Source organism: Macaca fascicularis, chromosome 6, assembly GCF_037993035.2.
Source record: "Macaca fascicularis isolate 582-1 chromosome 6, T2T-MFA8v1.1".
In the NCBI taxonomy this organism is placed as follows: Eukaryota; Metazoa; Chordata; class Mammalia; order Primates; family Cercopithecidae; genus Macaca; species Macaca fascicularis.
This window is the reverse complement of record NC_088380.1, coordinates 105,383,679-105,411,308: the sequence shown is the minus strand read 5'-3', so window position 1 is coordinate 105,411,308 and position 27,630 is coordinate 105,383,679. Positions and strand designations below refer to the sequence as shown.

Below are 27,630 nucleotides of genomic sequence, written 5' to 3'. Positions count from 1 at the left end.
AAAAAAAAAAAAAATGAAGAGTGTTGTCTTTACCTAAATCAATCTGGCCTGCTATATGACAACATAAAAAAACTCAAGGATAGAGCCCAAAAACTTGACAACCAAGCAAACAATAACGTTGAACCCCCCTGGACACTCTCTAATTGGATGTCCTGGGTATTCCCAATTCTTAGTCCTTTAATATCTATTTTTTCTGCTTCTTTTATTCAGACCTTGTGTCTTTCATTTAGTTTCTCAATTCATACAAAACTGCATCCAGGCTGTCACCAATAATTCTATATGACAAATGCTTCTTCTAATGAAAGGACACAAAGATAGATGTGTACCCACCCCCCACCCGCTACACCCTTGTTCTGCTCTCTAATCTTTGCACATACCAGAGATTTCGTAAGTTCTGTGAGTACCTGGTTTTCTGCACGTACCAGAGATTTTGTTTTGCACATACCAGAGATTTTGTAAGTTCTGAGGCAAGGTCACAAGACGTGTTTAAGTAAGATAAACTCTTGCTGCCATAAACCTGCTCTCCCGCCTCAAAGTTTGAACCAAAATATCAGAAATGGCAGGAACCAATCATAGTTAGCCAAATCGCCTTGTTCAAACACTAGCCAATCATATATCTGATTTGTATAATAACTCTATGCCCACTTTTCTTAGACTATATAACATTGTTCGGAGCTGAGTGGGGGAGCTCTCCTGCCCGTCTCGTTTCACGAGCGAGGGAGAGTTCCAGGTTCGAACCTGTAATAAAGATCCTTGCTGCTTAGCTTTGACTCTGGACTCTGGTGGTCTTCTTCAGGGAATAAACGGTCTGGGCATAACAAATGGGGGCTCGTCCGGGATTTCCCCCAAGCCCACCAGACCCCCAAGTCAATGGATCTTAATCTGTAGGTAAGCCGGCTTTGTCACTGTCACTGTCTTTGTCTCTGTCTGTCTCCCTGAAATTTCGCGAAATCCGTAATCTGTAATCTGTATTGGTCTGTTCTGTAAGTGGCACGGTCTTGGCGGACGCGCTAGAAGACAGCCACTCGGGACTGGTGGGAGACGTTCCCCAGTGCCCATCTGGGGGCCTCCATCCTTGGTTGCCCCGTCTGACTCAGGTTGGAAGTCCGACACGCACTCGCGAATGCTCATCGTTATTACTGTCTGTCCGTTATTGTTAAGTGTTAAGTGTAAGCCCAAAACGAAACATAAAACCTTTTCTTCCCCTTCCAGGACCGGACCTGTCGGATACTCCCCTCTGCTTCACACTCATTTTCGTTCCCCCTTCTCTTTGTAGGAGCAGTCCAAAGATGGGCAACAACCAGAGCACGCCGCTCTCACTCCTTGTTACCAATTTTAAGGATGTGAAGGCTCGGGGGCGTAACTTAAGCGTAGAACTAAAGAAGGGAAAGCTAGTTACTTTCTGCCGTTCGGAGTGGCCCTCTTTCGGCGTAGGGTGGCCCTCCGAAGGAACTTTCTGTCTCTCTATTATTACTAAGGTAAAAACTAAGATTTTCCTGCCAGGGCAGTCAGGACATCCTGATCAAATTCCTTATATTCTAGTGTGGCAGGATCTTGTGGAAAACCCACCACCCTGGATAACTCCATTCATCCCTGAGCCCTGCAAAGTCCTAGTAACGCGACCTACAAGACAAAAGACTCCCTCTGCTCCCTCGGCCCCTGTGCTGCCGGACAGCCAGGACCCCCTAACGTTAGAACCCACATTTCCCCCACCATATCCGCACCTTATCCCGCAGGACCCAGTCCCCCAGGGTGGTGCTTCCGTAGAGGGAAACCGAGAAGCGGAAGCAGCCGAGAGCGAAAGTAACCTGGGGGGGCCGGCCGGCCGAACACGAGGCCACGTACAGCGGGACCAAGCTTCCCGACTCCCTGACTCCACTGTAGCCCTGCCTCTCAGAAAAATAGGATCGCTCGATGATACCGGGCTCTCCCGTCTCATGTATTGGCCTTTTTCCACCAGTGATTTATACAATTGGAAGTCCCAAAATGCTCGGTTCTCAGATAATCCCAAAGATCTAACCTCGTTGTTAGACAGTGTCATGTTTACTCACCAGCCGACCTGGGATGACTGTCAACAGCTCCTCCGAATCCTGTTCACAACGGAGGAGCGGGAAAGAATCCAAGTTGAGGCAAGAAAACTGGTTCCAGGAGATGACGGCCAGCCAACTGCAAATCCTGACCTCATTAATGCGGCTTTCCCTTTGACCCGGCCCAGATGGGACTACAACACGGCAGAAGGTAGGGGACGACTGCTCATTTATCGCCAGACTCTAATGGCGGGTCTCCGGGCTGCAGCTCGCAAGCCCACCAATTTGGCTAAAGTATATTCTGTGTTACAAGGTAAGACAGAAAGCCCCGCTGTGTATTTAGAGAGATTAATGGAAGCCTTCAGACAGTTTACCCCTATGGACCCGGAAGCACTGGAAAATCAGGCAGCGGTAGTAATGTCCTTTGTAAACCAGGCAACACCAGATATTAAAAGAAAACTCCAGAAATTAGAAGGTTTAGAGGGAAAGCAGATTCAGGACCTCCTTCAGATGGCCCAGCGAGTTTATAATAATAGGGATACTCCAGAAGAAAAACAGTTCAAGGCAACCAAAGAAATGACCAAAGTCTTAGTAGCAGCTTTCCCCCAGGCAGGAAATGGCCAAAACAGAAAGCAGAAAAAGCAAGGCCCTAGGCAAGGATTAGAAAAAGATCAGTGTGCTTATTGCAAGGAACGTGGCCACTGGATTAAGGACTGCCCAAAGAAACGGAGACCAGCTAACCCTACCTCCGTACTCGTTACCCAGGACTCTGACTAGGGAGGACGGGGTTCGGACCCCCTCCCCAAACCCAGGGTAACTTTGCAAGTGGAGGGGTCCCCAGTTCGCTTCTTGGTCGATACTGGGGCGGAACGCTCAGTCCTAACCAAACCAATTGGAAAAATGTCTAAGAAAACATCCTGGGTGCACGGGGCCACAGGCATCAAAAAATACCCCTGGACAACCCAGAGGACTGTAGACTTAGGAACGGGAAAAGTCTCCCATTCCTTCCTAGTCATCCCAGAGAGCCCCTGCCCTCTACTAGGGAGGGACTTGCTGACAAAGATGGGGGCCCAAATCCACTTTGAGCCAGAAGGTCCCAAGATAACTGATTCCCAAAACAGGCCAATATCTATCCTGACTGTCACCTTAGAAGACGAGTACCGACTCCATCAAGAGCAAAAGCCCCCCGATCAGGGAATTGACTCTTGGCTCCAGCGTTTCCCTGAAGCATGGGCAGAAACTGGGGGCTTGGGTCTAGCTAAACATCGACCTGCCATATTTGTGGAAGTTAAGCCAGGGACGGACCCGGTTCGGGTTCGGCAATATCCTATGCCCCTGGAGGCAAGAGAAGGAATTACGCCCCATATCCGCCGACTCCTAGACCAGGGAGTCCTACGGGCTTGCCACTCATCCTGGAATACTCCACTGTTACCTGTTCGTAAACCCAACAGTACGGACTACAGGCCAGTACAGGATTTAAGAGAAGTTAATAAAAGGGTCATGGACATACATCCCACTGTGCCCAATCCATACACCCTTCTGAGTGCCTTACATCCCAAAAAACAGTGGTATACCGTTCTTGATCTAAAAGACGCTTTCTTCAGCCTTCCTCTGGCTCCCAAAAGTCAAGAACTCTTTGCGTTTCAATGGAAGGATCCTGAGAGGGGCATCAACGGTCAGCTAACATGGACCAGACTGCCACAAGGGTTCAAGAACTCGCCAACCCTGTTCGATGAAGCCCTTCATGAACATCTGGGTGAGTACCGGCGGCAACACCCTGAAATAACTCTTTTGCAATATGTTGATGATCTCTTAATAGCGGCCAGGTCCCCGGAAACTTGTGTTCAAGGGACTGAGGACCTCCTGAAGACTCTGGGGGAGCTAGGCTACCGAGCCTCAGCAACAAAGGCTCAGATCTGCAAGTCGGAGGTAACTTATCTGGGGTACCTATTAAAAGGGGGGCAACGCTGGCTAACCAAAGCCCGAAAGGAAACAGTCCTACGCATCCCTAGACCCCAGTCAACACGGCAAGTGAGAGAATTCCTGGGGTCGTCAGGGTTCTGTAGGTTATGGATACCCGGATTTGCTGAGTTAGCCAAGCCCCTATACCAGGCAACAAAGGAACGGCAGCCCTTCAATTGGACGGAAGAGGCTGAGCTGGCCTTTCAGCAAATCAAAACTGCCTTGTTATCAGCCCCCGCGCTGGGGCTCCCTGATGTCTCCAAGCCCTTCCACTTATACGTGGATAAAAGTAAGGGTGTTGCAAAAGCCGTGTTAACACAGTACCTAGGCCCCTGGCAGAGGCCAGTTGCTTATTTGTCAAAAAAATTAGATTCAGTGGCTGCTGGCTGGCCACCCTGCCTCCGGATAATCGCGGCGACCGCCCTAATGGTCCGAGACGCTGATAAACTTATCATGGGGCAAGAGTTGCGCGTTATAACCCCGCATGCCATTGAAGGCGTCCTCCGGCAGCCGCCGGACCGATGGATGAGTAATGCCCGGCTCACCCACTATCAAGGACTGCTGTTAAACCCCCTCAGAATAACTTTTCTGCCCCCAACCTCTTTAAACCCTGCTTCACTGCTGCCAAATCCAGACTTGGACGCCCCGTCCCATGAGTGCACTGAGATACTGGCTCAGGTGCATGGGGTGCGGGAGGACCTGCAAGATCGTCCGCTCCCCGACACAGAACTCACCTGGTTCACTGATGGCAGCAGCTACGTCCACCAAGGCCAGCGGTATGCAGGAGCGGCTGTAACGTCAGAGACTGAGGTAATCTGGGCGGAACCCTTGCCTCCAGGGACATCGGCCCAAAGAGCCGAACTGATAGCCCTTACACAGGCCCTCACCCTAGGGGCAGAGAAAAAACTAACAGTATACACGGATAGCCGCTATGCTTTCGCTACTGCGCACATACATGGGGCCATCTACAGAGAAAGGGGACTATTAACAGCCGAAGGCAAAGAAATAAAAAACAAGCAAGAGATCCTAGCTCTATTAACTGCTTTGTGGAAACCAAAGAAATTGGCTATCGTACATTGCCCTGGGCATCAGAAACCAACTACGCCAATTGCTCGAGGCAACTTCTTAGCCGACCAAACCGCAAGGAGCATAGCAAAAGCTCCCAGTCACCTCCTCGCGCTCCAGCTCCCCCATCCTGGCCCGCGAAATTTGCCATGTTTTCCCGACTATACCGAACAGGATCGTGAATGGATGAACACGCTTCCCCTAAAACAGGTTAAAAATGGGTGGTGGACTGATATAAATGACCAAACCATCCTACCAGAAAAATTAGGACGGCAGGTGTTGGAACACATCCACCGGACAACCCACCTGGGTGCCCGGCGAATGATGGACTTAATCAGGCACGCCAAGTTTAGAATCAGGCGCATAGCTGAACTGGCCAGCGATGTCACAACAAATTGCAAAGCCTGCCAACTAAACAACGCTTGCCCCCAAACCCAGACCACCGCAGGAATTAGGTGTAGAGGAACTAGGCCTGGTATCTATTGGGAAATAGACTTTACTGAGATAAAGCCTGGAAAATATGGGTATCAGTACTTACTTGTCTTTGTAGATACTTTTTCAGGATGGACAGAAGCATTCCCAACTAAGAGAGAAACTGCTCAGGTTGTAGCAAAGAAAATTTTGGAAGAAATCCTCCCCAGGTATGGCTTTCCCGTCCAAATAGGGTCAGACAATGGACCAGCCTTCGTTGCTAAGGTAAGTCAGGATTTGGCTTCCATTCTGGGGGCAAATTGGAAATTACATTGTGCTTATAGGCCCCAAAGCTCAGGACAGGTAGAAAGGATGAATCGGACTCTGAAGGAGACCTTAACTAAATTGACCATGGAGACTGGCGCTAATTGGGTAGTACTTCTCCCCTACGCTCCCCTATTCCGGGCCCGAAATACCCCTTACAGACTAGGCCTCACACCATATGAAATCATGTATGGCAGACCCCCACCCCTGGTCCCCAGTCTAAAAGATGACTTACTCAAACCTGAAACTGAAAATGTCTCTGAGCTCCTGTTCTCCTTACAAGCCTTACAGAAAATTCACCAGGAAATTTGGCCCAGACTACGAGAACTGTACGAGGCAGGACCTCCGCCGACGCCTCATCCGTTCCAGCCGGGAGACTGGGTCCTAGTCAAGCGCCACCGGCAAGAAACTCTTCAACCCAGGTGGAAAGGACCACTGCAAGTACTCCTGACTACTCCCACCGCTCTCAAAGTAGAAGGCATCGCTTCGTGGATCCACTACACACACGTCAAACCAGTGGACCCAACATCCGACCTTCTCGAGCCGTCTGGAGCACCGGTTACATGGACTATAGACAAAGCTAAGAACAATCCCTTAAAGCTAACCCTGCGCCGTCATCCCCATAGCCGTAACCATGTCTAGCTTACCTATGCTTTTATGCCTTATGCATCTGACTCTCCTCACTGCTGCGCCATCTAATCCCTATGTCTGGAGGTTCTGGCTCTATGAGAACAAAACTCATCCCGGGGAAACCCCCCAAGCGGGTAAACTGCTAGCTAGCACAGACTGCCCCCCCTCAGGGTGTAATACTATAGTTTACCTCAATTTCACTAGGTTCCAGATTGCCCAACCAGCAATACCCATGATCTGTTTTGAATATGATCAAACTGAATATAATTGTAAAAATTATTGGTGGCACCAGAGTGCAGGTTGCCCATATAGCTACTGTAAGACGCACTCTGTCCGATACTGGAGAGAACGACAAGGGTGGTATTTTTACAAAACTGAGTCTCCCGTCACTTACACTTGGATAATTAGAGACCCATGGGACTCTCGGTGGACAACCCCACAACATGGGGGAGTATATTACTCATCAACTAGTACCTGGCCCAGTAGCCATTTATATCTGTGGAGAAGTCTAGTCCAGATTCAACCCTTAATCCACACACAAATCCACAGGCAGGAAACCAAGCTATCACAAGACTTGCAGCCCTTCTCCTGGCTAACTCTATTACGGGAAGGGCTAGCATTCGCCAACCTCACTGGTTTAGGCGACCTGTCCTCTTGCTTTATGTGTGCAACCCTAGGAAGACCACCATTAACGGCTGTTCCTCTATCCTCCCCTCCCACAAACTATACAGGTTTTAATTCATCGATAGTCACGATACCCGATGTGGCCCTGTACCGTGACCCATACCAAGAGAAATACCCCTATTGTTATTCGGCATTTAGCAACAGCCTCTGTAACCAATCGGCTACATACCCTAATAGTCCCATATATGCTCCCCCTGGTGTGTTCTTCTGGTGTAATATGACTCTGTTAAAAACTCTGTCCAAAAGCATCTCTGACGGACAGTTGTGTATCCCTGTTACCCTAGTTCCCCGACTGACACTGCTAACCCCGGCAGAGTTCATAGGCTGGGCAGGGACCGCCCCAACTAAAACTGCGCGACATAGACGAGCAGTTTTTCTACCACTAATTGCCGGAATATCCTTAACCACCTCTGTCGTCGCAGCGGGGTTAGCAGGAGGGGCCCTACAACACTCCATGATAGAAAACGACAAGCTGTTACAACAATTCTCTGTTGCTATGGAAGACTCCGCCTATTCCCTAGCCTCCCTTCAGCGGCAGCTCACCTCCCTAGCACAGGTCACCCTTCAAAACCGCAGAGCCTTAGACTTACTCACGGCTGAGAAAGGAGGTACCTGTATGTTCCTCAAAGAAGAATGCTGTTTCTATATAAATGAGTCAGGGTTAGTTGAGGAAAGAGTCCAACGCCTACACGAACTAAGCTTAGAAATGAAAAAGCAACAATTCACTACAGCCGCTAACAATTGGTGGAGCTCTTCAATGTTTTCCCTTCTGGCACCCCTTTTAGGCCCCCTAATGTCTTTACTACTTCTATTCACTATAGGCCCCTGTGTGGTAAATAAAATTTTACAATTTGTCAGAGAAAGGTTTGATACCATCCAACTAATGGTCCTCCGTAGCCATCACCAGCCTCTCCTGCACCCAGAAAGTTAGGCTATATTATAAGACTCTGGAAATCCAAGATTGGACATCCAGTTGCTTATGAGAAGGGGGAAATGAAAGGACACAAAGATAGATGTGTACCCACCCCCCACCCGCTACACCCTTGTTCTGCTCTCTAATCTTTGCACATACCAGAGATTTCGTAAGTTCTGTGAGTACCTGGTTTTCTGCACGTACCAGAGATTTTGTTTTGCACATACCAGAGATTTTGTAAGTTCTGAGGCAAGGTCACAAGACGTGTTTAAGTAAGATAAACTCTTGCTGCCATAAACCTGCTCTCCCGCCTCAAAGTTTGAACCAAAATATCAGAAATGGCAGGAACCAATCATAGTTAGCCAAATCGCCTTGTTCAAACACTAGCCAATCATATATCTGATTTGTATAATAACTCTATGCCCACTTTTCTTAGACTATATAACATTGTTCGGAGCTGAGTGGGGGAGCTCTCCTGCCCGTCTCGTTTCACGAGCGAGGGAGAGTTCCAGGTTCGAACTTGTAATAAAGATCCTTGCTGCTTAGCTTTGACTCTGGACTCTGGTGGTCTTCTTCGGGGAATAAACGGTCTGGGCATAACACTGACAACCTCACAATATCACCCCTTAACCCAAAATCTTCCTTCAGCTTAATCTCTTCCACTCTAGGTTCCCACATCGCCCCTAATCCCTCTTAAAGCAGCGCTGAGAAACATTGCCTGTTACCTCTCCATACAACCCCCCACAATTTTCACCATCCCAATGCTTTACCACTATTTTGTTTTATTTTTCTTATTAATATAAGAAGACAGGAATGTCATGCCTCTGAGCCCAAGCTAAGCCATCATATCCCTTGTGACCTGCATGCATATATCCAGATGGCCTGAAGCAACTGAAGATACACAAAAGAAGTGAAAATAGCCTTAATTGATGACATTCCACCATTGTGATTGGTTTCTTCCCCACCCTAACTGATCAATGTACTTTGTCATCTCCCCCACCCTTAAGAAGGTTCTTTGTAATTCTCTCCACCCTTGAGAATGTACTTTGTGAGATCCACCCCCAGCCCGCAAAACATTGCTCCTAACTCCACTGCCTATCCCAAAACTTACAAGAACTAATGATAATCCACCACCCTTCGCTGACTCTCTTTTTGGACTCAGCCTGCCTGCACCCAGGTAAAATAAACAGCCTTGTTGTTCACACAAAACCTGTTTGGAGGTCTCTTCACATGGACGCATGAGATAAAATTTCTAAGTAACAAAGCATTCACAGTGTGGCCTGACTGCTTCTACCAACCTATGTTCAGATGCAGGAGCAAAGAAATGGATTAAAGTTGGGAATTATATTAATATGAAGGGGAAGCAGAGCATAAAAGTTTGGAAAATTTGTAGCCTAACCATGTAGTAGGAAAAAAAAAAAAACCCATTTTCAGGGCAAGAATCCAAGTGGCTGCGAGCAACCACTTGTTAGAGAGATTACTAAGACTGAAAGGGAGTCAAGTGCTAATCTGCAAGACAATGGAAAAAAGGCCTTGAAGGCATTTCAGAGACCTTCAAGGCAGCTTCTCCCACCACAGGCCACAGGGACACTGTGCAGCCTGGGGACACTGCTCCCTGCATCTAGGCAACTCCAGCTCCAATCTCTGCTCAAAGGGCCCCAAATACAGCTCGGTCCACCACATGGAGGCTGCCAAGACTTATGGCTTGCACCACCGAGAGGGTTAAAATTTAATCCCCAGTGTTGGAGATCAGGCCTGGATGGAGTTGTTTGGGTCATGGTTGTTAATCTTTTATAGCTTTGTGCTGTCCTCACAATAGTGAATGAGTTCTCGTGAGATTTGACTATTGCTGGTTTTTTGTTTGTTTGTTTCTGAGATGGAGTCACCCAGGCTGGAGTGCAGTAGCACAATCTTGACTCACTGCAGCCTCCACCTCTCCGGTTCAAGCGATTCTTGTGTTTCAGCCTCCCAAGTAGATGGGACTACAGGCATGTGCCACCATGTTCAGTTAATTTTATATTTGGTTGTTTAAAAGCATGTGGTACCTCTCCTACTTTCTTGCTCCCACTGTCACCATGTGAGATGGTGGCCACCCCTTCACCTTCAGTCATGATTGTAAGCTACCTGAGGCTCACCAAAAGCAGATGCTTGTATCATGCTTCTTGTATGGTCTGAAGAACTGTGAATCAATTAAACCTCTTCTCTTTATAAATTACCCAATCTCAGGGTTTTTTAATAGCAATGCAAAACTGACTAATACAGTATCTAAGATTATTTTCTTCAGTCAATTTTTGGGAAAGGAATTAGTAGGTCAAAGAGCATGAATATATTTATATTGACACAGGTTCTTGATATGGGTCCCCAAATTGTTCCTCACAACTGGTTATTCTTATTTGAAATCCATCAGCAGTGTATGAAAAGTACCTATCACTCATAAGCTTGAAACATTTTGATATTACATTTTCTTTCTTTTTTTTTTCTTTTTTTTTTTTTTTTTGAGACAGGCTCTTGCTCTGTCACCCAGGCTGGAATGCAATGCATGATCTCAGCTCACTGCAACCTCCACCTCCTAGGTTCAAATTATTCTCCCACCTCAGCCTCCCAGGTAACTGAAACTACAGGCGCACACCACCACACCCAGCTAATTTTTGTATTTTTAGTAGAGATGGGATTTCACCATGTTGGCCAGGCTGATCTTGAACTCCTGACCTCAGTTGATCTGCCACCTTGGCCTCCCAAAGTGCTGGGATTACAGGTGTCAGCCACAACACCTGGCCTTGGTATTATAAATTTTAATGGCAGTATGACATATAAAATTGTTATACTGGTGTATTTGTCTGTTTTCGTGCTGCTGATAAAGGCATACCAAATACTGCTCAATTTACAAAAGAAAGAAGTTTATTGGGCTCACAGTTCCATGTGGCTGGGGAGGCCTCAAAATCATGGTGGAAGGCAAGGGGTAGCAAGTCACGTCTTACATGGATGGAAGCAGGCAAAGAAAGCTTGTGCAGGAACCCTGCCCCCCCTTATAATAACCATCAGATCTCATGAGACTTACTCACTATCACAAGAATAGCACAGGAAAGACCTGCACTCTTGATTCAGTTACCTCCCACCAGGTCCCTCCCACAACATGTGGGAATTCAAGATGAGATTTGGGTGGGGACACAGTCAAACCATATCAACTGGTCCAACAATATTTTGGATTTCCTAAGATGGCAAATGTTTATTAGTGATTTGTATTTTTGTGGATTTTCTGCTTAGGATCTTTTGTCATTTTTCCATTGTTGTATTAGTATTTTTCTTACAGAATAGGGTGTTAGGTAGACTTTTCTACTCTCTTCAATCTAGGTTTAGACTTAAAGCTGAAGTCCAGAGGTTCCAAGTAACCTACATGCTAAAGAAAGACATAAAAATACCATCAAATTTGTGAACAGAGAGTTTTCCTTACCCTCAAGGTTTACAAAAATAGCCCTATAGCCTCTTCCCACCCCCATCTGCCACTCCATACAAAGTACAGGGTTAAGAAGTAAGAATAATACAATTCAGAGACTAGTTATTTTGGCAATTCAGGAACTATTTTTGTAGCATTTTTCTAATCCCTATACCCATTTCTTGAAGTCACTCCTAGTAGCCAGAAACTCAGCTTTTGGTGGTACTAGGAATGGAGACATGACCTGGTGGTTTGAAACTATGCAGGGCACAATTAATTAAAAAAATAACCAGCCCGGGCGCAGTGGCTCACGCCTGTAATCCCAGCACTTTGGGAGGCCGAGGCGGGGGGATTACAAGGACAAGAGTTCAAGACCAGCCTGGCCAACATGGTGAAACCCCGTCTCTACTAAAAATACAAAAATTAGCTGGGCATGGTGGCAGGTGCCTGTAATCCTAGCTACTCAGGAGGCTGAGGCAGGAGAATTGCTTGAAACTGGAAGGTGGAGGTTGTAGTGAGCCCAGATCTTGCCACTGTACTCCAGCCTGGGAAACAAGAGTGAAACTCCAACTCAAAAAATAAAATAAAATAAAATAAAAAACCAGAAGATTTTGGAATCTGCCCAAGAGTGTGCTAAGGGATGAAAAAGAAATTTTGACACAGTACATTTTCAAACAATAGTTAAAAAAAAAAGATTTCATTTCTATACCCAAACAAGTAGAAATAACTTAATGATCTATTATACTTATTAAAATAATTTAAAGTGCTATTTCTGACAGTGTTAATATGTGTTGAAATAGTTTTCTCAATTTGTCTTTTGCCTTTTATTTAAATTTGTTATTCAATATACTGTGTTACATTAAAACTATTAGCCTAACTTGCACTTTAAATGAACCTTTTACCATTCATGATTTTGTAACATCATGCTTTGAACATTTGGAAAATACTGCATTACTGAATTATTCAAACCTTCCAAGTAGTGACACATTTCATGATACGATAAAATAAAATGACAATCACTAATATCACACTAACAATATTTTTAGCATCTTAATTCTGAAGTTTTCATGCTCAGAGTACTGGATAGTTTTCCAAAACACTAACTTTTAGTTGAAAGCTTAATTTTTTTTTTTAATTGATAACAAAATACTGTCAGTTGTTTTCCTTGAGATGACAGGCTTACTTCATTCATTTTTGAGAAAATGTCTGCCAAATATCCAAGTCTGAATAATCCTAATTTGTCTGTCAATTGTTCTTTCAAGTAAAAATAGTGCCCCATGAAAAAAATCAGCTAGTTTGGCTCACAACTTCATCACACAAGACAAATACTGTATTTTTGTATGCAGCAAAAGTGCTATATGAATGACTTATTTGCCACACAGCATATTTAGAAGCCATGTACTAAAGAGTTAATATTTAATCAAATTAGTTGGGCATGGCAGCATTTACTTGTAGTCCCAGCTACTTGGGAAGCTGAGACAGGAGGATTCCTTGAGCCCAGGAATTCGGGTCCAGCCCGGGTAACACAGCAAGATTCCATCTCAAAAAAAAAATTAGTAAGTAATCATTTTTACTACCTCGTCAGTATATTCTTGATGTGAAACTACATTTTTTTCTGAGTCCCCAGTGGCAAAGAATCTTAGAACTCAGTACAGTTTGGTGCCCCTGCCTTGATTTGTGCTAAGGAGACAGAGGTTTGACCCAGCATTGCTTTTGCATTATCAGTATAAATGTAAACACAAAAAATGGCAAGTAATGTCTTAGTTCTGTTTTAAAAATTGTTCTGGCCTTATAGATCCCCTGAAAGGGTCTTGGAGATCCCTATGGTTTCATGGGTCATACTTGGAGAAACACTATTATGTGTGATACCATGATAGTGAGTGAAATATTCGTAGGTTAATTGATGGTGATGCTGACAGACATTTCAGACAAGTAACACAAATTTTAAAGCCAAATTTATCCAAAGTGACAGTATAGTCAAGAAAATCAACCTGCCACCAGATTGGTAACTGGTCTCCCAGGAGAATCCTGCTCTTTCAGAGGCTCAGCTAGGCTACTGGCCAGGCAAGCACTCAGCAGTGACATTAATCTGATTAGCCTTGATGAGAGTTCATGTTGTTGAACCCATGTGTAATCTCCATTCCTGTTGTCAAGGCCACTTTGTTCATAAGCCCTTGATGAAGCACTTGTTGATGAAGCTAGAAGCTGGATGTTATGCATACAATGGGTCTTCTTGTCTAGCTGGTAACTGCAAGACTCTTCAGTCAGTGACTTTTGGTAGGAATTCACATGAGACAAATCCTCATATTCTGTTCTTATTCTGGAGGTACACACAAATACCTTTTGCCCAGATCTCCTTATCTTCATTCCTCCAATTGTGTATCTTTCAAGTCATTGAATTTCCAGTGACAATCACTAGTGACTGTCAATATGATCCATATTTTTGGCCATCTCTCCTTCCAGGCAGAGTGGGCAAGCAGACCAATATACTGCTTGAAGTCCTGCTCAGTAGAAGTATTTCATTTCCTTACTGTCATCTCAGACCACCTCTGAGTTGGGCCATAATTATGCATCAATTCACTTCCATCTGTGTCAGCATATCACTCAGAATCGTATGTAAACCAGGCCTGAATTTTTTTCTTCCTCAGTCAGGGGGAACGCCTGATGAGGTCAGAAGTATGAGTTGAAGGACAGGCAGCAACGCAATAACAGTACATTTCATGAGAGCCTAAACCTCAATTCATGCAAATCACATATTCAGTATCTCTTTGAGCTCAGTCTCCTACCACTATCACTTTATAATGGGGTTTCGCTGTTGATGTCCAACTTTAGAGCTTTTGGGATCAGATACATCCAGTTCATGATACTCATCTCAGATTGCCTGGTCATTTGATGTCCCATGGTCAGATATTTAATCTCTACCAGCACTGAGTGGCAAGAAAGATGCCATTTCTAAAAAGGTGAATGAATATCTACATAGCTTTGTTTTAAAATCTTACAAGCATGTATTATCATTCTTGTATGGGGATTTGCCAGAAGCTCCATGGAACAGCCCTAAAAGTCACAGACCTGCTGATTCATATGGCCTAAATGGTAAAATAACTTGTACTGTAACCTGGACCAGCTTCAGAGTCTTCTTTTGCTCTGAGCTCCATTCAAAACTCAGTAAATGGGCAAAGCAAATCACACAAATTAGATATATGTTGGCTCCAAATCCAAAGGAGGTCCACAAAATAACCACTTGTTTAATGCTAGTGGGTGGAAGATACATCAAGTTAACTTTTACTTTGGAGGAGAGATCTCAGTATATCCCGAACCCCAGGACCTTGGGAACCCAATACATTTTCATGGGATTTATCTCCTCCCCCAGCACAAATGTGTCTTAATAAAGTTTTGCAATAGATCTATAAGCATGATTTCATATATTATGTAGCCTAGATTATGACAGACAGCCACAGAGCTGAAAGCAACAGTGAATTTTTTTTTTTTTTTTTTGTCTTAATAATGCAACAGCAAATTGCTTCTTGGTTGGAATAGAGAGAATAAAGCATTTGCCAGAGCAATAGCTGCATACTAGGTATCAGAGATTTTGTTGTTTTGATCCAGTAAAGAGACTACATATATAAAAGCAGCAGCATTTCCTGTCACCACCTGATTAAGTTTATGAAAATTGGCTGGGCACGGTGGCTCATGCCTGTAAACCCAGCACTTTGGGAGGCCAAGGCAGGTGGGTCACTTGAGGTCAGGAGTTCAAGACCAGCCTGGCCAACATGGTGAAATCCCATCTCTACTAAAAATACAAAAATTAGCCAGGTGTGGTGGCACTCACCTGTAATCCAAGCTACTTGGGAGGCTGAGGCAGGAGAATCACTTGAACCCGGGAGGCGGAGGTTGCAGACAGCCAATATCAAGCCATGGCACTCCAGCCTGGGCAACAGGGCAAGGCTCCATCTAAAAAAAAAAAAAAAAACTTTATGAAAACCCTCTATCACTCTCCAAAAGCCTACTACCATCATCACAAGCTAAATCTACACTCTTGCATCCCTCAAGACTTTCATGGTGACATTAATCTCCACAGACCTCACAGATGCACTATTGCTTTTGATTTAACATTTCGGTTGGTCAGAGTAATTCTAGTGGTTTCTACTTGGCCCTTTTCACATTAGCCATCATTCTACAGGCAATGGAGCCAGTTTGAAGAGTCTGTTAGTTTTCAAGTGTTTTCTTGGGAACTACAAATTCAGAAATAAAGAGAATTACCATAGGGTTCTTTGTGTGGACCCACTTGGCCCACTGTGAGAAGAAATTAGACCAAAGCTCCATATAACATCTAATGTCTATAAATTTCCACTCTATTTGGCCAAAGAGCATTTGAGTTATCCAGGAATTAGCATCAACTCTAAGTCTGTCCCAGTAATCCCAGAAAAATCTGGATGTTGCCCTCTTTCCAGTACACAGATAACCTATCAAACAGCCTCTAGTGACTTTCAGGAAGGCAAAGTGGAAAATTAACAGTATACTCTACTGGTAGAACTGTAGAATTGCTCCTCAAGGAGACGACCTTGCTCATATCTCAAAATCGGATGTCTATTCCTGCACCAGTTCCACAGTGTTTCTATTAATATAGCTTTATAATGTGTCTTCAAAACTGATGAAGTAATTGCTAATATTGTCAAAGATTATTTTGGCCATTCTTATACATTTGCTTGTCCTAATGAATTTTGGACTCCATTTGGCAAAGTACACACACACACACATACACACACACAAATCCTATTAGCATTTTTATTGAGATTGTTTGTTTGGATTTATAAATTAATTAAGGGAACACTTAGATTTTTGTAGCACTAAGTCATCTCATCAGTGAACATGATGCACCTACTTATTTGGAAATTTTATATCTTCTATTAAATTTTGTAATGTTCTCAGTAGAGGTCTTGCACATTTTTATTAGTTTTATTTCTAATTGGTCTCATCCCCAAAAATTAAGGTTTATTATAAGCTCACATTCTCATCCATCTACTCCCTTCTCCCCTTTATAGTCAAACTTCTAGAAAAGTCCACACTACATGTTTCCATTTACTCACTTAACTTCCTCTTAAACATAATGCAATTTGGATTCAATGAGCCCCACTTCATCAAAACTGCTCAGTCACCAATGAAATGCATAACGAAAAACTCAAAAAATCTTTTCTCAATTCTTATTTTGCTTAACTTTAAAAAAAATTTACAGATTTAAAATTTTCATAAATTCACTTATTATAATTTATATTTCTATGTATTTTGACACATTCATAGAACATCATCACAGTCATATACAAAACAGTTTCATCAGGCTAGGCACAGTGGCTCTCACCTGTAATCCCAGCACTTTAGGAGGCCAAGACGGGCAGATCACCTAAGGTCTGAAGTTCAAGACCAGCCTGGCCAACTTGGTGAAACCCCATGTCTACAAAAATTAGCTGGGAGTGGTGGCCTGCACCTGTAATCCCAGCTGCTCAGGAGGCTGAGACAGGAGAATCGCTTGAATCCAGGAGGGCAGAGGTTGCAGCGAACTGAGATCATGCTGCTGTACTCCAGCCTAGGAAACAGAGCAAGACTCCATCTCAAAAAAAAAAAAAAAAGTTTCATCACTCCCCAAATTCCTTCCTGCTGCCTCTTTATGGTGAGCCTCCATCTCTACCCTACTCCTGGCAACCACTGATTTGTCTCCCATCTTAATATTTTTGCCTTCTCTAGAATGTTAAATAAGTGAAATCATACAATATAAATGTTTTGCTTCTATCTTCTTTCACTTTCACAAAATATATTTGAGATTCATTCATGTTGCTACATGAATCCATATTTCCCAACTTTTATTGCTAAGAATTCCAATGTATAGATACACCACAAATTGCTAATTCATTTATTCAAGTTTGAGTTGTTTCCAGGTTTTGACAATTACTAATAAAGCTGCAATGAACATTCATGTACAGATTTCTATGTGAACATAACCTTGCATAAATCTTGGGTAAATATCTGAGAGTCAGACTGCTGCATTATGAAAAGCATGTTCTTATATGATAGAATATATGATGGCAAATCATAAATGTTTAAATGATTAAACCTGCTTAAGTCAACAAGGTTGTCAAACTGTTTTTCAAAGTGGCTGTGACAGCAAAATATTAGGATTCCAGTTGATCTACATCCTCACCAACATTTGGTAATATCAGGAATTTTTCCCTATTCTCATAGGTATTTTGGGCATTTCACTGTGATCATACTTTGCATTTCCATAATGAGTGCCATATCTTTTCATATGTTTATTTACCATCAACATATCTTTTTGAGTTGATTTGTGTATATTTTTTGCTTTTTTAATTGTTGAATTTTGAGCATTCTTTATATATTCTGAACACAAGTTTTTGTTGGTGGTGGTGGTGGTGGTTTTTTTGGTCAGAAATGTGACTTTAAATGTTTTCTCCCAGTCTGTAGGTTTGTCTTCATTTTCCACCAGTGTCTTTTTCAGAGCAAAAGATTTTAATGTTAATTGTTGGACTTTTCAGCAGCATTTGACATACTCACCTTTCAGGTCTCAGCTTCAGAAGGCTTAGCTGAATTAGCCTTCTTCAATATTTTTATCTCACTAAATGTCTACCATGCTACCCTCTATATTTTCTTTATGGCACCTCTTACACGTTGTAATTATTTTATTCATGTATTATGTTTCTTATGTATATTCCCCACGGAGTTGTAAACTCCATGAGTATTAAGTGGCCGTGTCTGCTGTTTCACAATAGTACTCTCAGTGACTAACAGAGAATCTGGCAAATAGTTATGGGAAGGAGGAAGGGACAGTAGGTCTTGAAGGAAAGGTCAAAGGTTATTCTGAGAATTTTAGCTCAAGAAATTGGCTAATTGTTAATAATTTAAATGAAAATCGAATATAGGCAGGAAGAGATGGCTTGAGAAAAAAGTTAATACATTTATTTAAGGCCTACTAATTTTAAATACCGGGAGACATGGTGGTATCTGCCAAATTTCTCCATGTAATTATCCCTCTTTTCCCATTATTAATAAGTACGTTAGGGGAAATAATTTGAGACTATACAAATATCTTATTTTTCCTCAAACTTTTGTCCACTGATTTTGGAATCCTTCCACATATTTTACCTGCAACAATCGTGTTTGTCTAATGGAAATTTTAAAGTTTCCTCATTCTTTTCTCATATATTAATTGGATTTTTCTATAAAAAATAAACTTTCCTTTCTCTCTCAAATATTTATTCAACTATTCCAAATCATATTCCTTCTGTTCGCCTTATTTGCCAGGCAAGTGAGGATTTAGCAAAACAACAAAAGAAGAGCAAATACCGTTTAAAAAGACAAATCACAAAGAATTTTCAAATTTTTCACATTAGCCTGTCAAACCGGATGAACTGGTCAAACAACAAAAAAGTTAGATTAAGATGAGGCACACAAATACCATTGATCAAAGCAACATGAGTCCATAGAAAACAAAGTTACCACAAAAAGACAAAAGTGCTTACTGACTGTGTGTGGTGTCTTAAGATCAAAAGGTAAGTCAATGCATTTTGATAACTAATGTTCACTTTGTTCCTCTCCGACCCTTACTGGGTAGAGTTTCTATATACAAGAAGAAATTAACTGCTTTATTTCAAAATGGGTAGTGGGTTTTTTTCTCTTTTTTTTTTAATCAACTTTTATTGTATTCAAAACAATGGATAGTGGTTTAAATGGTTTATTTGAGCTGAGGCTTTTTCCCTCCAACCAAGACATCTATTATTTTTCAGAGAAAACCCAACCAATACATTGTTAGGTTGAAGCAGTATAAATACTGATACCATCAAATGTTTCTGCCTTAAGAAAGATTATTTCCATGCCTGTATCAATAATCTTTTTTTTTTGGAAAATAGGTTGTCTTTGCAACAGATTGGTATACTGTGAAAAACAAACAAACAAATAAACAAACAAACAAAAAACCCACATCATTTGTCTGTAAGGAGAATAAGCATTGATTTTGGAAATAAGCCACAATTTCTTGGGTGACCTAAGAACAAGTCACCAAACTTGCCTCAACCTGATTTTCCCATCTATGAAACAGTAATAGTTTTTACCTACCTCATTAAGCGATGTCAGACATTAATTAATGTGCATAATGGGCTTGAGATCTATGATTAAAAGCTGTCATCATTGATGGAAAACAGAGCCATTCAACTGTTGAGGAGGAGTAAACAAATCGGAGAAGATGTGTAGTCCATGAGAAGAGATATTGAAGAGTGAAAAATTAGTCAGGAAAGCGGAAATGGAGACTGAGTCAAAAATCTCAACTGATCTATAAGTATTTATGATTTTTTCCCATGGAATTAAGTAATATACCTCCCTAATGTCTCAATAGGAACTAGTCTTTCCTACACTAAGATTCTTAACCTTTTAGTGCCATGGAGCCTTTAAATATTTTAGCAAAGCCTATGGACTATTCTTGTAATCATTTGTAAATGGTTTTAGAAATATGCAGGATTACGAAAGAAACCAATTTTATCAAGACACAGTTTTCAAAATGTTTTCAAATGTAATTTTAGAGTAATATGTATGCTTCTTTATTAAATTAAATGAAATCTCAGTCTGGTAACTACCATAATTTTAAAGGAGTGATGATTATAAACAACACTTTGAGATATTTGCAGCAACTCCAATGCAATATAAAAAATTCTGTGTTTTCTACTGATGACAAAGTTAGGGGAATTATTCTTAATACTGTGCTACGTTGTCTACATTTACAATTTTTCTAATGTTAGGTTTAATTAGGAGTTACTGAAAATAAAGATGTATTTTACCCCACCCAAGTTCGTGAACCCTTTAGATTTTATTCATAGGTTCTTTTGGGATATTTGGATCTCAGGTTACAAGAAACCCTATTCTATACTTATCCTAGAATTTCTAGGGTAATACTAAGAAATAAATATTTCTCAATGTGTAATCAGGTAATCACAGATACAAGTGTTTATTAAAATGCAAGTATGTTGGCCTTTTCCTAGACTTACTAAATCAAAACTAGGGCTGGAGAATAGCTGTGAATCCCTATTTTTAGTAAGTACCCAGCTGACTGACTTATATACTAAAGTTTGAGAATTGCTACAAAGTTGATTACCTCAATAGTCATCTTCAGTGGAATCATAGTTATCAAGCCAGAGAGTCTCAAATGTTAGTTTGAGATATTATAAGACAGTAGCTCTGAAAGGGATTAAGAAATTTTAATTTTTCAACAGGCACTTCAAATATTACGAGGAATATATTCTCAATTCCATTAGGAAAAATATTCCTAACCAAAGACATTAAAAGTCCAAGTAAAAAATCTGCCTGAAAATGAGAGGTGCTGCTGAGCAGCTTCACATCAGAATCTTCATAACAGTACTCCACTCCTTTTCCTTTTCTGCACCAATTAACATTCTTTTTTTTTTTTTTTGAGATGGAGTCTCGCGCTGTGTCACCCAGGCTGGAGTGCAGTGGCGCGATCTCGGCTCACTGCAAGCTCCGCCTCCCAGGTTCACGCCATTCTCCTGCCTCAGCCTCCGAGTAGCTGGGACTACAGGCGCCCGCCACCACGCCCGGCTAGTTTTTTGTATTTTTAGTAGAGACGGGGTTTCACCATGTTAGCCAGGATGGTCTCGATCTCCTGACCTCGTGATCCACCGGCCTCGGCCTCTCAAAGTGCTGGGATTACAGGCTTGAGCCACCGCGCCCGGCCAACATTCTTTAAAAGAGTGTCCTTACATAGAACAGTTAAATACAGAATCAATGCATTATGTCACAGAAGATACAAAGGAACAGTGGCACTTTTTTCTGCATTTAAAACATCATGCACTAAACTGGTAGGCAAAAATTTGTCATCAACATGAAAAGCAATAATTATAGAGTAATAGGGTTGCAGAAGATCTAAAGATCAGCTCAAGCTTTCAGTTACTACCTTTTTTGCTTCTGCCTCACAAATCTTTATCCCTATCCAGAACTCTCTGTAATTTGATTTCAGACCAGTATATCCAACCGCCTGCGAGACATCTATTCCTGAATATTACAGACAGCTACAATCCAAAACTGAAATCATCACTTTCTCTCTTATATTGTTTGTCTGGGGTTTTGGTACCCCCATCTTACAAGGCATTCAGAAGTTATCCTGGACTTCTTCCTAATTTTTTCTTTGCTAGGAGACACTGCGACACTTTTGGGGTGTCTGACCAACTTTAAAGCGTCAGCAGTGGCCTAGCATCCCTTAAGTCTGCATTTTTCTTTCTTTCTTTTTTCTTTTCTTTTTTTTTTTGAGATGGAATCTCACTCTGTCACCCATGCTGAAGTGCAGTGGCGCAATCTCAGCTCACTGCAACCTCTGCCTCCCGGGTTCAGGCAATTCTCCTGCCTCAGCCTCCTGATTAGCTGGGACTATAGGCACATACCACCATGCCCAGCTAATTTTTGTATTTTTAATAGAGACGGGGTTTCACCATGTTGGTCAGGCTAGTCTCAAACTCCTGACCTCGGGTGATACACCTGCCCCAGCTTCCAAAAGTTCTGGGATTACAGGCGTAAGCCACCGCACCCAGTCAAGTCTGCATTTTTAGAGTGCCAGTCTCCAATATGTCTAATGTTGTAAGATGGACATAGTGCTTGGATGCTGTGTATCCTTCTGATACAGCTTTCGTGCCCCAAACTAACTCCAAAAACACAACTACAGCCCTAGGAAAGTGTAGGAGATTATGTTTTACATGAGTTCAGATTTAGGCCTCTTTAAGAAATGCCTTTCATGCCTATGATTCATTTTTCTTTGTATTCATCTTTACTTTCCCCTCACTCCATTCAAGTCATAGGATTTCCAGATCTCAATTTAGGGTGTAGTTCTTGGTGAACACTCTTTCAGTCTGCCTCTGACATAAATAAGAGAAATCCTTGGGGGCCCACAAAGTCCTGATTGAATCACGAGTAGAGTACATTGGGATTGGAGTCCAAAGCCCAACCTAGTAGTGTATGACTCAGAAGTTGGAATTCTAGCCAGGTGCGGTGGCTCATGCCTGGAATCCCAGCAGTTTTGAGAGGCTGAAGTGGGATTGTTGAGTCCAGGAGTTCAAGACCAGCTTGAGCAACATAGTGAGACCCTGTCTCTACAAAAATAAAAAATTAGTCCAGTGTGCTGGTATGTGCCTATAGCCCCAGCTACTTGGGAGGCAGAGATGGGAGGATCACTTGAGCCCAGATCATTGCACCACTGCACTCCAGCGTGGACAACAGAGCAAAACCTTGTCTCAAAAAATTTAAAAAATTTTTAAGAAGCCGAATTTGGAATTCTGATCACCAACATCTCGTGTAGTTAAACTGATCAAAGTGCATACACAGCTAAGGTTTAGGAGGTAAGATCACTAAAGAATCTTAAACTTTAAGGACTGTTGTCCTATTTATGGATAAATCCCCACAAGAAGAGAAAGGCTAATGCACAAGTATGGGATCCAGTAAGTAGACCATTGTCTTGGTGAAGACGAGGATTCAGTTCTAGGGTGTCTGGCTGACCTCAAGACAGAGCCTCAGCATGTAAACTTCTGACTTAAAAATACCAAGTACTGCTGGATTGCTCTGTGTTCTCCACTCCAAGGTCAATTTTCTTCTTCATCCTATTCCTCAGCCAGGGTTGAAGGAGTAATATTCAATGCTAGAGAAAATAGGCAAATTCCTCCTGGAACAGGAAAATGGGTTGCAGAAAAGAATGCCTGCATCAGCCTGAGAAGAACAACTTTAACCAAGGTTTAGTGATTTCAACACTGAAGAAAGGTGAGATTTAGGGAATGAGACTCCGCAGAGATAACATCCTTCTCAACGAGCCCCTGTATGCACAGTGCTGGAAGAACTTGGAGCAAAGAAAGCTAGGGTTCTGCTGGGATTAAAGTAGCTCATAGTGGCCTCCGTTCACATGTTACTGAACTCATATTTAGTGGAAGATGGCCTAGAATATACCTAAGAGGAAAAGACTTAGGCTGAAACATGCCCTGGGTTAGTCCCAACAGTGGGACTGCATGGATTTAAAAGAAAATGTGCATGGTTGCAGGCAAACAGGAGGGAGATATGCAAGAGGGCCTGAGACACTGAATCTGATATTAGAGCTTTGATTTATCTGTGGGAACAGAGAATTGGCTTGATATTGGGAAAAGATTTGTACTGTTAAAATGTATAAGGTATATACAGAAAATAACTGACATTATGTGGTGCAGACATCAAGGGCTCAGTATATACTATAGTGATTGAGAGGTGGATTTTGGAGTCAGACCATCTGGGTTTTAATACTACTTTCTCTATGGGCAAGTCTCTTAACCTCTTTTCTTCTCTTAAAAGTAGAAAAAATAGCCGGGCGCGGTGGCTCAAGCCTGTAATCCCAGCACTTTGGGAGGCCGAGACGGGTGGATCACGAGGTCAGGAGATCGAGACCATCCTGGTGAACACAGTGAAACCCCGTCTCTACTAAAACTACAAAAAAACTAGCCGGGCGAGGTGGCGGGCGCCTGTAGTCCCAGCTACTCGGGAGGCTGAGGCAGGAGAATGGCGTGAACCCGGGAGGCGGAGCTTGCAGTGAGCTGAGATCCGGCCACTGCACTCCAGCCTGGGTGACAGAGCGAGACTCCGTCTCAAAAAAAAAAAAAAAAAAAAAAAAGTAGAAAAAATAATTATACCTACCCATAAATTAGTTGTGAGGATTACATGCACTGACATATGTAGAAAACATAGAATTGTGTTTAGCACATACTAGCTGTAAAAATGTTAGCTATAATCACTGTATTATAGTGTGGTAAGTTTGTTGGGCAATTAATAGCTGAGCATACTTTATTTTTATTTATTTATTTATTTATTTTTGAGATGGAGTTTCACTCTTGTCACCCAGGCTGGACTGAAATGGCATGATCTTGGCTCACTACAATCTCTGCCTCCTGGGTTCAAGCGATTCTCCTGCCTCAGCCTCCCAAGTAGCTGGGATTACAGGCATGTGCCACCACGTCCAGTTAGTTTTGTACTTTTAGTACAGATGATGTTTCACTATGTTGGTCAGGCTGGTTTTGAACTCCTGACCTCAGGTGATCCACCCACCTCGGCCTCCCAAAGTGCTGGGATTACAGGTGTGTGCCACTGTGCCTGGCCTGAGCATACTTTAAAATATGGAAAGAATCACATCTAGAGGCACATGCCAGAAAGAGTAAAAAATTTAAAAAAAGAAAAAGCAAAATAAAACAAGGATAGGAATAGAAGGAGACTGCTTTGCCTAATGCAGGCTACAAAGGAAATAGCAAGCCCACATACTTGTAGGGGACAGGTAACTTGCACAAATATATGTAGACAATGTGTATTAGTCAGAGTCATCAGAAAGACAGATATAATAGGATATGTACATAGACATATGAAGGGATTTATTAAGGGAATTGGCTCACATAATTATGGAGGGTGGGAAGTCTCCCAACGGGCCATCTGCAAACTGGAGGCTCTGGGATGCTGGTAGCATGGCTTAAACCAAGTCTGAAGGCATCAAAATCAGGAAAGCCAATGGTGTAACTCTCAGTTGGAGGCTGAATGCCTGAGAATCTGGGAGCTGCTGGTGTTAAGTCCTGGAGTCCAAAGGCCGGAGCCTGGAGTTCTGATATCCAAGGATAGGAGAGGTCCTGGAGTTCTGATATCCAAGGATAGGAGAGGAAGAATGAAGCCCAGCTCTAGGAAATAGATGGACATATTTGTCTTTCCTCTGTTTTTGTTCTCCAGCCCTGGCAAATTGGATGGTGCCTGCCCATGTTGAGGGAGGGTCTTCCTCACCTAGTCCACTCACACTCACATGCTAATCTCTTCTGTAAACACCCTCACAGACACACCCCAAAATCATGCTTTACCAGGTTTCTATGTATTCAGTAATCCAGTCAAGTTGACACCTAAAAGTAAACATTACAAGGTGTATTGGGGAGTTTAGAGACAGGAAAATAAAGTAGCGAAACGTAGAATCTAGAAGAGGTATTTGGCTTTTGCAAATCAGAGTAAGCATGTCTATTGCCTCAGGGCATTCACATTCAGTATTTAATTATCAAAAGTGCTAACCAAATTAAACAGTTTTTGGATCATTCTAAGAGGCTAGCTCCCAGTTGGCCACATACATAGTTTTGAGTTGTCATATGTCATTTCAGTTAAAATATTGTCCTATCCTGTTTCTGATGTGTCTAGGGGAAACACCAGGCCTTGAGTGGGCTATATAGCCCATCTCTGGATGATGCAAAGGAGCTGTGGTAAGGATTATAAACAGTTAGGAAATTTTTTTTTTTCTTTGAGACAGGGTCTCGCTTTGTCGCCCAGGCTGGACTTCAATGGTGTGAACTGAATGGTGTGAACTGAATGGATGACTGCAACCTCCACCTCCTGGGCTCAAGTGATCCTCACACCTCAGCCCCCTAAGTAGCTGAGATTATAGGTGTGCACCACCATGTCTGGCTAATTCTTATATATTTTCTAGTGACAGAGTTTCCCCACTTTGCCCAGTTTGGTCTTGAACCCGTGAGATCAGGCAATCTACCTGTCTTGGCCCCTCAAAGTGCTGGGGATTACAGGCATGAGCCACTGTGCCTGGCCCAGTTAGGGTATTTCTAATACTCTGATCTCATTTGAATGAAACAGCAACATCCCATGGTTGGAGTATTAAATTCATGTGGGTTAACAGGAGGACAAAATAAAAGCTACTGGCTGTACACTTGAGGGAACTCAAGGTGTTTCTTGCCTCACTTTGCCTCCAAAAGAGGATACCTACTGATAACAGAAGTAAGCAACAATGCTGGGGGCTGGAGTTTTTTATGTCACTAGTGAAAAGGTTAAAGCAGTACTTTCTCAACCTTTTTCAGTTTATGCCACAGCCTGCAGTGACTGGGATGAAATTCTTTCATCCTCCTACCTGCCCCAAAGGCACACTCTGACCCTTTTCTTTGAGAAGCACTCTTTAAAGTTCCTTGAATGCATGTGGTATTGCACCTGGCTTTTCCTCACTCAGTTTTTTTTCTATAAACCTTGCTTTCTTTATGGGTAAGTAGTAGATGGCCTTAGGGTTCCTCCTAATTGAGAAAGTGGTGTCTCCTTTTCTTTTTTCTCTTCCATTCCTAAACCTTCCCTTTTTAAAAGTTCACTTCAGAAAGAATTCAAAGAGATCTATTTGAACTTGTTGGTCTTCAAGAAAAACATATTTTCGCTTGTGATATACTTTTGCTTGTGACAGTTCTTTGTTTTTTGTTTGTTTGTTTGTTTTAAGTTCTGGGATACATGTGCAGAATGTGCAGGTTTGTTACATAGGTATACGTGTGCCATAGTGGTTTGCTGAACCCATCAACCCATCACCTGGTTTTAAGCCCCACATGCATTAGGTATTTGTCCTAATGCACTCCCTCCCCTTGTCCCCCAGTTCTCTTTTTTCTTAAAACTTTTATTTTAAGTTTGGGGGTACATGTGCAGGTTTGTTACACAGCTAAACTCATGTCACAGAGATTTGTTGAACAGATTATTTTATCACTCAGGAACTAAGCCTAGTACCCATTAGTTATTTTTCCTGATCCTGTGCCTCCTCCCACCCTCCACCCTCTCAGGCCCCAATGTGTGTTGGTCCCCTATGTGTGTACACATGTTCTCATAATTTAGCTCCCACTTATAAGTGAGAATGTGCAGTATGAATTTTCTGTTCCTGAGTTAGTTTGCTAAGGATAATGGCTTCCACCTCCAAACATGTCCCTGCAAAGGACATGACCTCATTCATTTGTATGGCTGCCTAGTTTTCCATGGCATATATGTACCACACTTTCTTTATCCAGTCTATCATTGATGGGAATTTAGGTTGAGTCCACTTCTTTGCTACTGTGAACAGTGCTGCAATGAACATACACATGCATGTGTCTTTATAACAGAACGATTTATATTCCTTTGGGTATATACCCAATAATGGGATTGCTAGGTCTAATGGTATTTCTGTCTTTGAGGAATCACCACACTGTCTTCCACAATGCCAATCTTTTACCATCTCTAAGTCATTAAGAGCCCAAACTAGTGTCTGGGTTTATGAGAAAATGGTCAAGAATGACAGGTGGAGGGCCGGGCACGGTGGCTCACGCCTGTAATTCCAGCACTTTGGGAGACCGAGG

The 27,630-nt window shown here is 42.5% G+C and overlaps 1 protein-coding gene and 1 long non-coding RNA gene across 5 annotated transcripts in view; one reads left to right on the top strand and one right to left on the bottom strand.

Annotated features, from left to right (window-relative positions):
- The window catches only part of LOC102121657 (uncharacterized), a 67,013-nt gene extending 41,831 nt beyond the window's left edge, over window positions 1-25,182 (bottom strand). For 2 of the 4 annotated variants that reach the window (XR_012413987.1, XR_012413990.1), the window contains exons 1-4: window positions 24,907-25,182; window positions 20,601-20,683; window positions 19,571-19,666; window positions 15,279-15,400 (exon numbers count right to left, since the gene is read on the bottom strand). This is a non-coding gene — a long non-coding RNA (uncharacterized lncRNA). The remainder of the gene's footprint in view (window positions 1-15,278; window positions 15,401-19,570; window positions 19,667-20,600; window positions 20,684-24,906) is intronic. The other 2 variants (XR_012413988.1, XR_012413989.1) reach the window with 2 other exon arrangements.
- LOC135971391 (uncharacterized) lies at window positions 1,188-4,927 on the top strand. Its single transcript, XM_065546585.2, has 3 exons — window positions 1,188-2,238; window positions 3,847-3,956; window positions 4,624-4,927. The coding sequence occupies exons 1-3, from the start codon at window positions 1,290-1,292 to the stop codon at window positions 4,783-4,785; spliced, it is 1,221 nt and encodes a 406-aa protein (XP_065402657.1). The 5' UTR covers window positions 1,188-1,289; the 3' UTR covers window positions 4,786-4,927.
- Window positions 25,183-27,630: the final 2,448 nt, after the last annotated feature.